Consider the following 17,114-nt stretch of genomic DNA (forward strand, 5'->3'; position numbering starts at 1 on the left):
ACATACACTTGTGAAAAACATAATGTCATGGCTCTCTTGAGTTTCCAGTTATTTCTACAACTCTGATTTTTCTCTGTTAGAGTGATTGGAACAGATACTTCTTTGTCACAAAAAACATTCATGAAGTATGGTTCTTTTATGACTTTATTATGGGTGAACAGAAAAAAGTGATCAAATCTGCTGGGTCAAAAATATACATACAGCAGCACTAATATTTGGTAACATGTCCCTTGGCCATTTTCACGTCAATTAGGCGCTTTTGGTAGCCATCCACAAGCTTCTGGCAAGCTTCTGGTTGAATCTTTGACCACTCCTCTTGACAGAATTGGTGCAGTTCAGTTAAATTTGATGGCTTTCTGACATGGCCTTGTTTCTTCAGCATTGTCCACAAGTTCTCAATGGGGTTTAAGTCAGGACTTTGGGAAGGCCATTCAAGCCATTCCATTACCACTTTTGATGTGTGTTTGGGGTCATTGTCCTGTTGGAACACCCAACTGCGTCCAAGACCCAATCTTCGGGCTGATGACGTTAGGTTATCTTGAAGAATTTGAAGGTAATCCTCCTTCTTCATGATCCCATTTACTCTCTGTAAAGCACCAGTTCCATTGGCAGCAAAACAGCCCCACAGCATAATACTACCACCACCGTGCTTGACGGTAGGCATGGTGTACTTGGGGTTAAAGGCCTCACCTTTTCTCCTCCAAACATATTGCTGGGCATTGTGGCCAAACAGCTCGATTTTTGTTTCGTCTGACCACAGAACTGTCCGCCAGAAGGTCTTATCTTTGTCCATGTGATCAGCAGCAAACTTCAGTCGAGCCTTAAGGTGCCGCTTTTGGAGCAAGGGCTTCCTTCTTGCACGGCAGCCTCTCAGTCCATGGAGATGCAAAACATGCTTGACTGTGGACACTGACACCTGTGTTCCAGCAGCTTCTAATTCTTTGCAGATCTGCTTTTTGGTGATTCTCTGTTGAATCTTCACCCTCCTGACCAATTTTCTCTCAGCAGCAGGTGATAGCTTGCGTATTCTTCCTGATTGTGGCAGTGACAAAACAGTGCCATGCACTTTATACTTACAAACAATTGTTTGCACTGTTGCTCTTGGGACCTGCAGCTGCTTTGAAATGGCTCCAAGTGACTTTCCTGACTTGTTCAAGTCAATGATTGTTCAAGTCAATAATCACAAGAAATTGCTAATTCGTGTTGCTGTATGTATATTTTTGACCCAGCAGATTTGATCACTTTTTCTGTTAACCCATAATAAAGTCATAAAAGAACCAAACTTCATGAATGTTTTTTGTGACAAAGAAGTATCTGTTCCAATCACTCTATCGGAGAAAAATCAGAGTTGTAGAAATAACTGGAAACTCAAGAGAGCCATGACATTATGTTCATCACAAGTGTATGTAAACTTTTGACCACAACTGTATGCACATAGATATTGGACTGTGCCAGTGTTTTCTGTAAGTCTTTAGCAGACACTCTATTGTTCTTTTTTACCTCTCGGAGTATTCTGTGCTGAACTCTTGGTGTCATCTTTGGTGGACGGCCACTCTTTGGGAGAGAAGAAACAGTGCCAAACTCTCTCTATTTGTAGACTTCTCTGACTGTCAATTGATGAACATCCAGACTTTTAGAGATTGTTTTGTATCCTTTTCCAGCTTGATACAAATGAACAATCCTTGATCGCAGGTCTTCAGACAGCTCTTTTGACCGAGCCGTGATGCACATCAGACAATGCTTCTCATCAAGACAATTCTTACCAGGTGTGTGTTTTATAGTGGGCAGGGCAGCTTTAAACCACTCATCAGTGATTGGGCACACACCTGACTTTAATTGCTTGGTAAAAATTAGTTTCAAATGCTCTTTAAGTCTCCTTAGATCAGGGGTGTCCAAACTTTTTGCAAAGGGGGCCAGATTTGGTGTCGTAAAAATTTGGGGGGGCCGACCTTGGCTGACGTTTTTTACGTAGAACAATTAGGGCTGTCAAAATCATCGCGTTAACGGGCGTTAATTTTATTTTATTTTTTAATTAATCACGTTAAAATATTTGATGCTTTTAACACACATGCCCCGCTCAAACAGATTAAAATGACAGCAAAGTGTCATTTTCACTTGTTACTTGTGTTTTTATGGGTTTCAGCACTTTCAGGCTTCAGCACCATCATTATTATTGACATCAACAATGGCGAGCTATTAGTTTATTTTTTGATTGAAAATTTTACAAACTTTATTAAAACGAAAACATTAAGAGGGGTTTTAATATAAAATTTCTATGACTTGTACTAACATTTATCTTCTAAGAACTACAAGTCTTTCTATCCATGGATCGCTTGAACAGAATGTTAATAATGTTAATGCCATCTTGTTGATTTATTGTTATCATAAAACAAATACAGTACGTATGTACAGTATGTTGAATGTATATATCCATCTTGTGTCTTATCTTTCCGTTCCAACAATAATTTACAGAAAAATATGGCATATTTTACAGATGGTTTGAATTGCGATTAATTAATTTTTAAGCAGTGATTAACTCGATTAAAAATTTTAATCGTTTGACAGCCCTAAGAACAATATATTTAAGCTAATTTTAGCAAGCCATTCTGTGCGTCACATTTGCTTTATTATTTTTTAAAAAATTATTTAATTAATAATTTCAACAATCTCACATCTAGCCTTTGTGGTGTTTTCTTTCGACTCTCGGGCTCTTGCGAAACACTACTGTGAAATAAACTAGCTTCAAGTTGCTTCAAGTTTTCACAACGTATCTTCCCTGTAATCTTGTCGTATATGTCAGCGTGTCTTGTTTGTTAATATTGCCTCACATTGAACTCTTTAAAAACAGTGACTGTCTCTTTGCAAATGAGGCGGACACAGTTGTTGCATATTTTAGTGAAGAAATAGTCCAATTTCCACCTATCCTTGAAGCGTTGGCCATCACAGTCAACTTTTTTGTTGTTGATTGTCGTCATTTTAGAAAATTGGGAGTAAAGGGTCACATGGAGTAATGTTGCTTAGAGTGCTGCTGCCTTTTAGTGGGTAAATGATGAGTAGCATTTTGTGTCTAAGTTACTTCATATGCTGGTAGCAGTACTGCTGACCAACTTATTAAGTCTGTGTGCGGGCCAGACGTTATTGATTTTAGGACAGAGGCTGGGGGCCAGATGAAATTTGACCACGGGCCGCATTTGGCCCCCGGGCCGGACTTTGGACATGTCTGCCTTAGACAGATGGTTCACTTATTTTTCCTCCTCCTGTCATTGTTTGCATGCTATCTTTAATAAAATATGAAAACCTATAAATGTTTGGGTGGCTTGAGTTAAAGCAGACAAAAATCACACAGATTTGATGGTGATTTCATGAAGAAATGTGAGAAATTCCAAAAGGTTCAGATACTTTTTCATACCACTGTAGGAGGTTTGTGTAAATGGTATTGGCAATTGTGTAAAACTAGAAAAAATACCTAGGCTGGTAAAATCCCCTAAGTCAAGAAAAGCTTCCTTTTTGTTCTTTCATCAGCTAGAGTACATCTTAAATAATTTTTTTCTTAGTTTCTTTTTTTAACTCTGCCAGTCAGTGGTGTTTTCGTCATCAATGACGATAACGAAAATATTTAGTCAACAAACAATTTTTTTCATGACGGCCTAAAAACGTGGCTCGGGATTGACTTGAACATAACGAAATGTTTGCGAGTTTTCATCTGACTAGACGGAAACGTGACGTAGTTTATCATATATTCAAAATGTGTGACATTTTCATATTGCACGTGGAAAACGTCAGCTTGCATCACAGCAGTGTTTGGGTCATGTCACTCATGTGAGATGTGCTGCACCTCTCCCTCACTCTCTTCACCGTAGTTAAGGATGTGTTTTAAGCTAGGCGTTGCTCCATCTTGCTTGTTTGGGAACACGTGGTAAGATTTGTTTTCTTATCTTGGCAAGAGAGAATATGTAATGTTGCTTTAGTCTTTATAGGTTTGTGCTGAGTGATCATCACAAACGAAATGTAAACGTGTAGCTAGCATAGCATTCACGTTAGCATTAGCATCAACTTTAGCATGGCGAGCATCCTCTTAAACACTCGGACAACTTTGTTTTTCACATACAGTTTGTGGATTCTGGGTGGGTTTAATTGAAAATAATGTACAGTACTGCATTTCCTGCTGAGTGTGTACTATTATCACGAAGTTGGCGTTGTCCAATGCTACAAGATTTGATCATCTGTCTATGTTCATTCAAAATTGTTGGAAAATTTCATTTAAATTTGGACTAAACCTTTGAATTTTCCAGAGGAAAACATTTCGAGTAACTGTCAACTAAAATTAGACGAAATTTGAAATCTCAAATTTCGTCTAATTTTAGTTGACAGTTACTCGAATAATTATTATCGAATAAACTTGAATAAAATATGACTGGGACTAATAAAGATAAAGACTAAAACAAAAATCAAAAGGCTGCCAAAAACAACACTGCGGCCATTTAGATGTAACTTACGGAAGGGGAAGGTTAGCATATGTATTCAGTTCCGTATGTTTTTGTTCAAGATAACTCAAGAATGAATAAAGGGATTATTATCAAAATGGCAGTATGTTTCTAATATGAAACGGAAGAGATGATATTTTGGGGGTAGTGAGGTCAAAGGTCAGAAAAAGAATGACCTCATTACCCCAAAATGTATAACCAAAGGTCAAAGAGGTCAGATAAAAATCACGATAAATAGGCGAATCCTTATCAGGGTAACTAAACAAATTTCAGGCTAGGTGATATGATGAGAGGGTCAAAGGTCACAAAGGGTCAAAGGTCACAAATGACACAGTGTGCTCTTTGCGTTTATTCTCATTTTTTGGTATGAAACATTCAGTTAATTCAAAGCTGTTCCCACACAGAAAAACATGGATATGACGGACAGGAAGTCTAACTGCCTACCGCCCTTGTCACACTTCTCTGTGAACAAATACATTTCAGCGGCTAGCGATATGTATTTGGCATTATGTCAAACTTGTTGATATATTTTAAAATGGCATCACGCTAACGCCATTATATCAATGGATATAAAAAAGAAACTAGTGCGAAGCAAACACAATTTCAAGGTGCAATTAAGCTGCCAATCCCTTCAAACAAAGCCAAGGTAATAAAAATGCCATTGTTTTTTTTTTTATAGTTTAATAACTCACACTGTTTAAATGGTTACTGTTGCACTTGTCTGCATTGTTCATTTATTAAAAAGAAGAAAACCTTTATTCTACCATTCATTCATTCATTCATTCATTCATTTTCCATGCCGCTTTTCCTCACGAGGGTCGCGGACCTTTATTCTACCATCAGAAAAAAAATCTATCATATACAGTATATTTGTATAGAGGTGGGAACCTCCTGGTACCTCACGATATGATACGCAATACAAAGCTCATGATAACAATGATCTCACGATATGGTGATACAACGATTATTGATACATTGGTCTGGAAATCATTTGAGGATATTCTACAAAACAACTAATAAACAGAAAAACAAAAAAGTTAGCATGACATTAAACTTGCTAACCTGCAAAACTTCTGCAGTCAAGCCAGCCTACACAAGGAACAACGAAGTCAAGCTAGCCGTCCTTCATTTGGATCATTGTTTGCATTATGTGCATTACGGTAATATCGTCCGTACAAATGTTGACACCAAACCTACGCCCTAAGTTACTTACTACCCGTCTCTGCTCCAATCCCAATCGTCTTAGACTGCTTGAATATAAGGACAAAACAAACATTTCTTACTACTGTAATTTTTGGACTATAAGCCGCTACTTTTTTCCTTCATTTTGATACCTGTGGCTTATAGTCCAGTGTGGCTTATTTGTTGATTTTTTTAGGTAACACTTTATTTGACAGCGGTGTCATAAGACTGTCATAAGATCATCAAAATTATGACATGACACTATCATGGGCATTACTGAATGCTTATGTCCTTAAGTGTCATTTGGCAATTTATGTCACTAACTCAATTTTTGTCCATCTTGGATCTTTTGCATCCATTCAAAAGTGAGATCATTTGCCGGATAACACTTAATGACATCTGTTATAAGCATTCATGAATGCTCAGGACAGAGACGTCATAATTATGATTGTGTAATGACAGTCTTATGGCACCACTGTCAAATAAAGTGTTAGCAAATACCATAACTAGCAACTGATGAAACAACTGGAACAGTAACTGAAGAAATATTTAGCACAGAACATGATTTTTGATTGTTATTTACATCTGTAGCGCTGCAATGCATGCTAAGAGGCATGTTGGATGACAACAGTCAACAGCAGGTGGCAGCAGAGGTTGACTGTCTCCCTCTAGGGAGCAGTGATGGCCAAATGAAGCTTCTTGAAGCAATAAAGCTTTGCACTAATTGGTTCAAAGTTTAATGATGGTTCATTTGGTCTTATGACAGTCGGTCGTATGATGCCGCTGTTAAATAAGGTTGTACCGGTTAATATCGTTTGGTGCAAATATCCCATGATACAGTGAGGACAGCGGCGGCTTATAGTGCAGTGCGGCTTATCTATGAACAAATGCCGTTTTCGTGCCAAATTTGGTGGGCTGCGGCTTATAGCCAGGTGTGCCTTATAGTGCGAAAATTAGGGTAACTAGAAGCTTTTGTAACATAATACAGTAAAATAAATGAGGACAGTCATGGACACTCATTAGAAGGAGCTTACCCAGAGTCCGGAAATCGTCCGTACCAGCCGTGGCTCCTTTATACGCTGCATGGCGAAGCAGGGCCGTGCCGATCCAAAATGGAGATAAAGAAGCAAAGCGGTTCATATAAGAAGATGAAAGAACTAGTTGATAATGAAGCTCAGTAAATGCCTTTCATATCAAAACCACTTAATGATCACGGGCAGAAGAAATGGAAATGTGAAGGATTTTTCATCAATAGCACACGCAGATGGTGTTTAAACAATAGCTGCCTTGCTGTCAAAGACCAATCCATCTTAACAATGAGAGATATGAAAAGTCAACATTAGAGAACGTTACAAGATTTGTCTTGATGCTGCAAGGCCACAAAAGCTGTTTAAAGTCATTCCCGCTGCACACTGACTCTCCTCCATCTACCTTTTGAATTCATTATGCATGAGTGCAGCAAGATCACTTGTTATGTAATGGAGATAGAAGGCAACTGTACTGTTCAAAGTGAGAAAATGGCACACAGCATATGAGGTGTGTCAGAATAAGTCCAGGACTGGTGTCATAAAATTTCAAACTCCGAATTTCTTGTTTGGAAAAATGACGTTAAAATGGATGTGTCAACAGAAGTGTGGAGTATTGCAGAATAATCCATCTAGTAGTTAGTGGAAGTGTGGTTGAGAATGCTGGGAAAGTGCATTAGACTCCAAATGAATTACTTCAAAATGGAAAAAGTTTGGATTTTAAGTACTGTACTGTATATCCTGTCCTGGAACTATTATGACAGCATCATTTCTTGTAGGCAAGTGATTCCCATTACTAATTTCACTTAGCAGATCAAAAAATAATATGTTAAACAACAAATAATGTTCCTTCGTTCATTTATATATTATACAAATATGTTAATTTGTATGTAAAATGAAAATTATCATTGCTGTATATTAATTTTCTAATAGGAAATATTTGGTTTGTCTCAATAAAGGTTTGGAAACATTGTTTTCACTTTCTTGAGAAATGGCATACACTGCTGGCTAAAAGTACTGGCACCCCTGCAATTCTGTCAGATATTGCTCAAATTTCTCCCAGAAAATGATTGCAATTACAAATTGTTTTGGTTGTAATATCTTTCCTTTATTTTGCTTGCAATGAAAAAACACAAAAGAGAATTGATTATTATCATTATTTTTAAAAAAATCATTATCATTTTACTAGGGCTGTCAAACAATAAAATTTTTTAATCGAGTTAATTACAGCTTAAAAATTAATTAATCGTAATTAATCGCAATTAATCGCAATTCAAACCATCTATAAAATATGCCATATTTTTCTGTAAATTATATATATATTCTGTAAAATAAATTGTTGGAATGGAAAGATAAGACACAAGATGGATATATACATTCAACATACGGTACATAAAGACTGTAGTGGGCATTTCACTCTACTGTCATTTAAATCTGTCTATGCTGTCCTCACTCCGAAGCGTCTACTTTTTCCAAAGCTAGACAGCTAGTGAACGACGCCTTAATAATCAGACTTCTTCCTTTTTCATCTGATTTATTACTAAAATGGGCTCAAACCACTGTCCTCTTTAGACCGTAGTGAAACTACAAAAAAAAGTACACAAGCATTGCATTAGCAACAACGTTAGCTTAGCACGCTCTACAGGTTCACTAAACATAAACAAAAAGCGTCTCATACAAAAAATATAACATTTCGCTTACTAACATAATATGTACCTTCTTTACAACAACCATACTTACGGACAAATCTTGTCCAAGGAACATATAAGCACAACATTATCAGCCCGAGACGTCGTGCAGCCATAATGAACTGGAAAGAAAACAATAAACCATGTCGCAAAGCGACCACAAGAGTTCGCTGTTGGACAGCGCAAAAACCCTTGCTGTAAAACTTACCAAAAGGCAGAATACTTTCTGAGCGGGACATGTGCGTTAATTGCGACAAATATTTTAACGTGATTAATTTAAAAAAATTATTACCGCGCGTTAACGCGATAATTTTGACAGCCCTACATTTTACACAAAACTCCAAAAATGGGCCGGACAAAAGTATTTGCACCCTTTGAAAAATTGTGATGCTTCTCTAATTCGTGTAATTAACAGCACCTGCTACTTACCTGTGGCACATAACAGGTGGTGGCAATAACTAAATCACACTCGATTCACTCGATTTGCTGTTCAGCCTTCGCTGCGTACAGACGCACTCTGAAGCACTCTCTTATCGTAACCGATAAGCGCTCAGGGCCAGCAGCTCAATTCCCAGTATGGCTCCAAAGAATTTGAAATGTGTAGACTTGGATGAAATGAAATCCTCCATACAGAAGTTGGAGGTCTCCTTGACTGGCTTGATTCAAAACCAGAATCAAGAAATCTTCAGAGAGCTCCATTTAAATCGCGCTGAAAACGAGAAACTCAAGCAGGCGGTCGAGGAGAGAGATGTTCGCATCAAGAAGCTGGAAATTTTGGCTGACGATCTCGACCAGTGCCGACGCGTAAATGAGCTCATCATTTCTGGATTACAACTGACGCCTAGCCCAGGGGACAAAGTGGCGCAACTGGCAATTGCTAAACTGAAAGAGTATGGAATAAACATGGAACTGCTGGACATCCGTCGCTGCCTTCTGCTCCCATCTGGGGGGAGAGGACCGGCGACGGTGCTCATGAAGCTGGCAGACCACAAGACCAAGACTGCCCTGCTTAACCAGCGCCGCCACCTGAAAGGGTTGAAGATTTTCTTGAATGATAACTTAACTCGCTGAAATGCCGAAATTGCAAGAAAAGCATGTCAACTCAAGAAAGCTGGGTAAATAGCCAACACCTGGGTCTCGGATTGCAAGATCCTTGTCAAGACGCAGGATATGAAGATTAGAGCTATTACGAGTCTTGACCAACTGACTACAAAAGCTGGATAACTGTAAATACTACACAGCCGACCAGTATAACAACTCGTGGACGTGGACGGTAGCTGAAACTTATCAACGGCAGGAGTTACAAGAATCTCTAACACATTAAGGATTATCTACTAAAGACAACAAAGGCTCTGACTTTAATTTGCACGGATATAACATGACACATAAGTATCAGTCATCTAAAGGGGGAGGGGGTGTTGCAATTATGATTGACAATCTCCTGGAATGTATTACAATTGAACTCCTAATCCCCAATTGTAAAAACATAATTATCTGCTGTGTCTACCAAGCTCCTGATTCAAATGTCTAGTTTACTGAGTATATGGAAAATATACTGTATAAAACGAATAATAAGCATGTTTTCGTTGTGTAGACATTAATCTTGGGACAAAATATGTACAACATGTTGTTTGATTTTCTCATACATTCATGTCTGATGAAACTGTTACAGTGACCTTGTGTGCGTCAATTGTTGCCACCATGTACACCTCAGCAATGTATCCTTTTAAGAGACTTATAAGAAAAGCATTTTGAGTCGCTACTCACACCAGCTGTGATAACATGTCACACACATAGCCACAACAAAATGTTCCACAGCAAACAGATGCAAAAATGTCAGGGACATGACAAAGTCATAACCTTCTACGCCCTAAAATTAATCGAGCTGCTTGACTGGACGCTTAGTCACTAAACCCAGATTCTTGACTGTGTTATTCTACAGTTTTGATGTATGTTCCATGCCTGAATGTGCGTCTTTAGTTGTATGGGGGACGGGAAACTGATAAGCATATGCTTCATCTCATCCGCCTTTGTCGTCTTCTTCGGTTTCTTCGGGCAAATCATATCACATTTTGTAATTGTCAATGATTGTAAATGATACCGATGATGATGACAATAAAATTCCATTAAAAAAACACTTGAAGCCAGTTAAAATGGATTAAAGTCGACTCATCCTCTGTCCTGTGTCCTTGTGTATACCACGTTGAGCATGGAGAAAAGAAGACCAAATAATAATAATAATAATACATTTTATTTGTACAGCGCTTTTTCCAATGCTCAAAGATGCTTAAATAATTGTCTGAGGGCTTGAGAAGCAAAATTGTGAGGAAGCATGTCCATCTCCAAAGAACTGAATGTTCCTGTGTCTACCGTGCGCAGTGTCATCAATAAGTGTAAAACCCATGGCACTGTGGCTAACCTCCCTAGATGTGGACGGAAAAGAAAAATTGACACGAGATTTCAATGAAAGATTGTGCGGATGGTGGATAAAAAAACCTCAACTAACATCCAAACAAGTTCAAGCTGTCCTGCAGTCCGAGGGTACAACAGTGTCAACCCGTATTATCTGTTGGCGTCTGAAAGAAACAGACTCTATGGTAGGATACCCAGGAAGACCCCACTTCTGACCCAGAGACATAATAAAGCCAGGATGGAGTTCGCCAAAACTTAGCTGAGAAAGCCAAAAACGTTTTGGAAGAATGTTCTCCGGTCAGATGACACAAAAGTAGTGCCTTTCGAGAAAAGGCATCAACATAGAGTTTGCAGGGGAAAAAACGAGGCCTTCAAAGAAAAGAACACTGTCCCCATAGTCAAACATGGCAAAGGTTCCCTGATGTTTTGGGGATGCTTTGCTTCCTCTGGCACTGGACTGCTTGACCGTGTGCATGGCATTATGAAGTCTGAAGAAAACAACAAATTTTGCAGCATAATGTAGGGCCAAGTGTGAGAAAGCTGGGTCACCCTCAGAGGTCATGGGTCTTCCAGCAGGACAATGACCCAAAACACACTTCAAAAAGCAGTAGAAAATGGTTTGAGAGAAAGCACTGGAGACTCCTAAAGTGGCCACCATGGAGTCCAGACCTGAATCCCATAGAACACCTGTGGAGCGATCTGAAAATAGCAGTTTGGAGAAGGCACCCTTCAGATTGTAAGAAACTCATTGATGGATACCGGAAGAGGTTGTTTGCAGTTATTTTGTCTAAAGGTTGTGCTATCAAGTATTAAGCTGAGGGTGCCAATACTTCTGTCCGGCCCAGTTTTGGAGTTTTGTGTAAAATGATAATGATTTTTTTTTTTACCCCATTCGCTTTTGTCTTTTTTCATTCCAAGCAAAATAAATGAAGATATTACTACCAAAGCATTTGTAATCGCAATTATTTTCTGCCAAAAATTAAGCATTATCTGAAGGAACTGCAGGGGTGCCAATACTTTTGGCCAGCAGGGTAGCTTCACGCCATTACCAATAAAAATTAGATTTAAGTTAATGATAATAATGAATTGGATAATATAGTGCTTTTCTAGGCACTTGAGTGTTGTTTCAGTGAAGCATTAATTTCTCATTACTGTGATTCATGCTAGGTGAGACTTTATGACCTCACAAAGTGGATATGCTCAACCCCATTGAATTAATTAGGAGTCTAATTCGACCTACTTACCTTTGTCGCACTTGTTTGAATGTTACATAACTGGCACTGAGAACGGCTGGTAAATTGCTATTCGCATCAAATTTTTCATCAAATTAGGTAAATTGCAGACTTATTGTTGCCTATAGATTCCGTGTTAGCCCCAAGAAGGCATGCTGATCATCTCTGATGCGACGTTATGGGAGCAAGCCGGGCAGTCGTAGTTCAATTTGAGTTCGCTAGTATACAGTGAGGAGAATAAGTATTTGAACAGCCTGCAATTTTGCAAGTTCTCCCACTTAGAAATGATGGGCGGGTTTGAAATTTTCATGGTAGGTGCTTGTCCACTATGGAAGACAATCGGTCATGTTGGAAGATCGAGTCACGACCCGTTTTCAAATCTCACAATACAAGGCCCTGGTCATCCTCTCCTTAATACAGTGCAGTCGGCTAGTCCCATATGCTGAAAAGCACCACCAAAGCATGATGCTACTACTCCCATGCTTCACAGTAGGGATGGTGTTCTTGGGATGGTACTCATCATACTTCTTCCTCCAAACACCATGAGTGGAATTAAGACCAAAAAGTTTCATTTTTATCTCATATGACCACAGGACTCTCTCCCATGATTCCTCTGGATTATCCATACGGTCAATGGCATACTTAAAACGTGCCTGGACATGTGCTGGTTTAGAAGGGGAACCTTACGTGCCATGCATGATTTTAAACCATGACGTCTCAGTGTATTACCAACAGTAACCTTGGAAATGGTGGTCCTTGCTCCTTTCAGGTCATTGACCAGCTCCTCATGTGTAGTTCTTGGCTGCTTCCTCACCATTCTTAGGATCATTGAGACCCTAAGAGGTAGATCTTGCATGGAGCCCCAGTCCGAGGGAGATTGACAGTGATGTTTAGCTTCTTCCACTTTCTAATAATTGCTCCACTAGTGGATATTATATCACCAAGCTGCTTGGCAGTTGCCCTGTAATCCTGTCCAGCCTTGTAGAGGTCTACAATTTATTTATTTATTTAATTTTTTAAAACCTTCCTGTTCAGATGTTGATGTTTCACATTGGAGTAGGGCTGCAGCTATCGATTATTTTAGTAGTCGATTAATCGATAAACCATTAGTTCGTATAATCGAGTAATCGGATAAGGAACATGAAAAATTAAATTACCTGAGCTGAGCCTCAAACGGTATTAAAAAAAAAAGAGGATCTATGTACAACAAAAGAAAAATTTGGCTAACTTACATCGCAAAAGACCACTAGTTTAAATGCTATAAAATGCTAACTTTTTTACAATGCTCTTAACAAATGGTTCAGACACATTCTTCTGCCCTCAGCCGAGCGTATGGCTACTCGACTTTGGCAGCGAGCTAAACCAACAAAGAAACTTGGAGGCCCGAACTCCTTCCTCTCATTTATTTCTTTGCTTGAACGTGTGTGCGTGTGTGTGTGTGTGGCTAAAAGATTTTGTTTTGTCAAGGGTTCCCAACGATGTATGGTGCAGAGGAGGTGTGTAACGTCTTAACACCTCAAGGCCTCTTTTCCAACTGAAATAAAAAGTTCTTTCTGCCTGCTGCTTACAGCAAGTCGCCACTAGGGGAAGCCGAGCGCAAACAGCAATACCAAAGAAAAACTTAAGATTCTGAGTTAGAATAGCGACATCCTGTGGACGGATGAACAATGTACAATCTTAGAAAGAAATTAAACCCAAAAAGTAGTCAACATAAGACCAGAGGACATAACACTCCCCGCCTGACATCTGCAAGATGTCAGCTCCCAACCAATGAACGACACACAACAACAACTCGTTCTACATGCTATCCTTAGACATCAAAAGCACAACTTCACGAATTGGGCGAATGTAAAACCTATTCTCGCCGTTTCGGAAAATCTTAACCTCAACTTTTCTGACATTACCGTCCTCACTTGGGAAAGATTTTGTGATCAGTCCGAGTGGCCAATTATTCCTATGTTCCAGAGACTCCCTCATTAAAACAACGTCGCCCATTTGAAGGTTCGGCTTTTTTATTTTCCACTTGTGACGAACCTGCAGGCCTGCGATGTATTCTTTCTGCCAACGACTCCAGAAAACATTAGCTAAGTACTGCACGCGCTTCCATTGGGCTTTGAATAGGTCACTGGTCTGAAACTGCCCTGGTGGAATCGGTGGTGTGCCAACCTTTTGCGTGAGTAGCATCGCAGGAGTAAGAATGACTGGGTTTTCGGGATCTGTAGAAACAGCTGTTAGCGGACGGGCATTTACAATTGCGGTAACTTCAGCTAACAATGTTACGAGTACTTCATGTGTGAGCTTCCCATATGGATGTTCAAGGAGCATTGCATTGAGGATTTTTCGGGTGACGCCGATCATGCGTTCCCAGGAACCAGCCATATGGGATGCATGTGGAGGATTAAACTGCCATTTGCACGCACTGTCTTTCAAGAATGTGCCTATTTTGTCATTGTGACAGCCTAGTTTGTCTATTTGGAGCTCTTTGCAGGCACTCACAAAATTTGTCCCACAATCAGATCTCAAGAGTTTGGCACCACCTCGGATGGCAAAGAAACGACGCAGTGCATTAATGAATGACGATGTGTCCATTGACTCAATCACTTCAATATGAATTGCACGTGTACTCATGCAGGTGAATATGACTGCCCATCTTTTAGCATCTGCATTAGCACCACGCGTTTTTCTCACTGTAACGGACCAGGGACCGAACACATCAAGGCCTACATTTGTGAAAGGAGGGTCCGTGGACAGCCTGTCCTCAGGAAGTTCAGCCATTATCTGTTCAGGTTGCCTGCCCCTTAATTTGCGGCATGTGATGCACTTGAAAATCACACTGCTTACTGCTCTTTTTCCTCCCACAATCCAAAAGCCCCCTGCTCTGACTGCTCCCTCCGTGAAATGCCTTCCCTGGTGACATAATTTTTCGTGAAAGTGTCTTATTATGAGCTGAGCAAGATGATGCTTTCCAGGGACGAGTATGGGATTGGTTTCTTCTGCAGACAACTGTGCTTTCTTTAGTCGGCCTCCAACTTTAAGGAGCCCTTGCGTGTCAACAAATGGATTCAGTTTGCTGAGTGGACTTGAGTTTTTTAGAGCTGTGCCTTTTTCAATGCATCCAATATCTTCTGCGAAGACCTCTCTTTGAACGGTGCGAATGATCGTGGTCTTGGCTAGTTGCAGTGACTTTTCAGTTAAATGTTTGTTGCAGTTGTGCCAGCCACGACAGGAAACCTCAGAGTTGTTCTTGAATGATTGAGCTATATGTTGGAGTTTGGCAATAGCCTTTTGCAGCACCTTCCAACTTGAAAACCTTTCAAATCTGGCACTATTAAACTGGCCTTTTGATAGGGTGGTAGTGCAAGTTGTTACCTCAGGACGCAACTCACAGTCAGTCTCTGGGTCTATGAGATCGAAGGTTTGACTTCGAACTTGACTTTGGTCCAACCTGGAGAGGAAAGCTGGGCCTCTGAGCCAGGTGGAGCTGGAGAGCTGCTCAGCGGGCAACGCTCGTGTGGCATGGTCTGCCGGATTTAAGTGTGTGGGCACGTAATGCCACTGGTGAGTTTGTGCAAAGCGCCTGATGCGTTCGACTCTGTTGTGCACATAAACGTGAAAGCGTCTCTTGGTGTTTGAGATGTACCCAAGCACTACCTTTGAGTCTGTGTAAAGATTCACCTGATCGACTGTGACATCCAGCTCCTCTAGAACCAACTCTGCTACTTCCACGGCCAGGACTGCTGCACAGAGTTCAAGTCGGGGTATGGTGATGTCTGGTTTAGGAGCTAAACGTGCTTTGCCGAGGAGGAATCCCACTTCGCTGTGTCCGTCCTCATTTGTGAGTTTGAGGTATGCTACCGCACCTACGGCTTTTGTGGAAGCATCACAAAAAACGTCAATCTCTATTCTTTGGGCTGCAGACAGCGGTATTGAAGTGTACATTCTGGGAATTTCAAGATGTTGTAGGTGTCCGAGGGAACTTTTCCACTTTTGCCACTGTTCTAATTTGTCTTTTGGCAGTTCAGTGTCCCACTCTGAAACATTTGTGGAAATGTCTCTGAGTATGGTTCTACCCCCTACGATTACTGGAATAGCAAAACCAAGTGGGTCGAACACACTGTTGATAACTGACAGAACTCCCCTTTTTGTGAACGGCCTTTCATTTACTCTTACTTGGAACTTGAATTGGTCAGTCAACAGCTCCCATCCTAAGCCCAAACTGCGCTGCATTGGTGGGGTAGTCTGCCCAATGTCAAGACCTTGCATGCCTACAGCACGATCTTCGGTTGGAAAGGCTCCTGTTATGAGAGGACAATTGGATGAGATTTTGTGCAGGCGTATGTTACACTGAGCCAGCATCTTCTGTGCCCTACTAAGAACATCAATGGCCTGCTCTATGGAAGAGAATGACTTTAGCCCATCATCTACATAGAAGTGCCGTTCAATGAATTCTTTTGCGTCACTGCCAAATTCCATTTCTCCTTCTATGGCTGTTCTTTTCAGTCCAAAGATGGCGACTGATGGGGAAGGACAATTACCAAACACATGGACAGTCATCCTAAATTCTTGCACTTTTCCATCAAGGTCATGATTTTGGAACCACAAGAAACGAAGGTAGTTACGGTGGTCTTCTCGTACTACAAAGTTGTGAAACATATGCTCCACATCTGCCATAACGGCGTATGGGTCGGACCTAAACCGCATCAGAACTCCTACGAGAGTGTTGTTAAGATCTGGTCCCTTGAGGAGCACGTCATTGAGAGAAACATTGTCAAGTTGAGCACTCGAATCAAAGACTACCCTAATTTTTTCTGGCTTTTGCGGGTGGTAAACGCCAAAACTAGGGAGATACCAGCACTCTTGATCTGGCGCCAGTGCGGGCGCTGGTTCGGCATGGCCCTTGCTGAATATTTTCTCCATAAACTCAGCGTAATGCGCTCTCATTTCAGGCTTTCTTCTCAGCGTTTTGCGGAGCGACATTAAACGATTGTAGGCCTGCTCCCGGTTGTCAGGTAGGCGCCGCCTAGGTGAGCGGAATGGGAGTGGAGCTACCCAGTTATTCGCCTCATCTTTAGCAAAGTTGTTGTGCATAAT

The 17,114-nt window shown here is 40.5% G+C and overlaps 1 protein-coding gene across 1 annotated transcript in view; it reads right to left on the reverse strand.

Annotated features, from left to right (window-relative positions):
* Nucleotides 1–17,114, reverse strand: part of LOC130914549 (myomesin-3-like) — a 193,708-nt gene that overhangs the window by 108,903 nt on the left and 67,691 nt on the right. Inside the window, exon 8 of the mRNA XM_057833824.1 lies at nt 6,701–6,745. Coding sequence (XP_057689807.1) covers nt 6,701–6,745 — 45 coding nt within the window. The remainder of the gene's footprint in view (nt 1–6,700; nt 6,746–17,114) is intronic.

The sequence above is a fragment of the Corythoichthys intestinalis genome, chromosome 4, assembly GCF_030265065.1.
Source record: "Corythoichthys intestinalis isolate RoL2023-P3 chromosome 4, ASM3026506v1, whole genome shotgun sequence".
NCBI lineage: Eukaryota > Metazoa > Chordata > Actinopteri > Syngnathiformes > Syngnathidae > Corythoichthys > Corythoichthys intestinalis.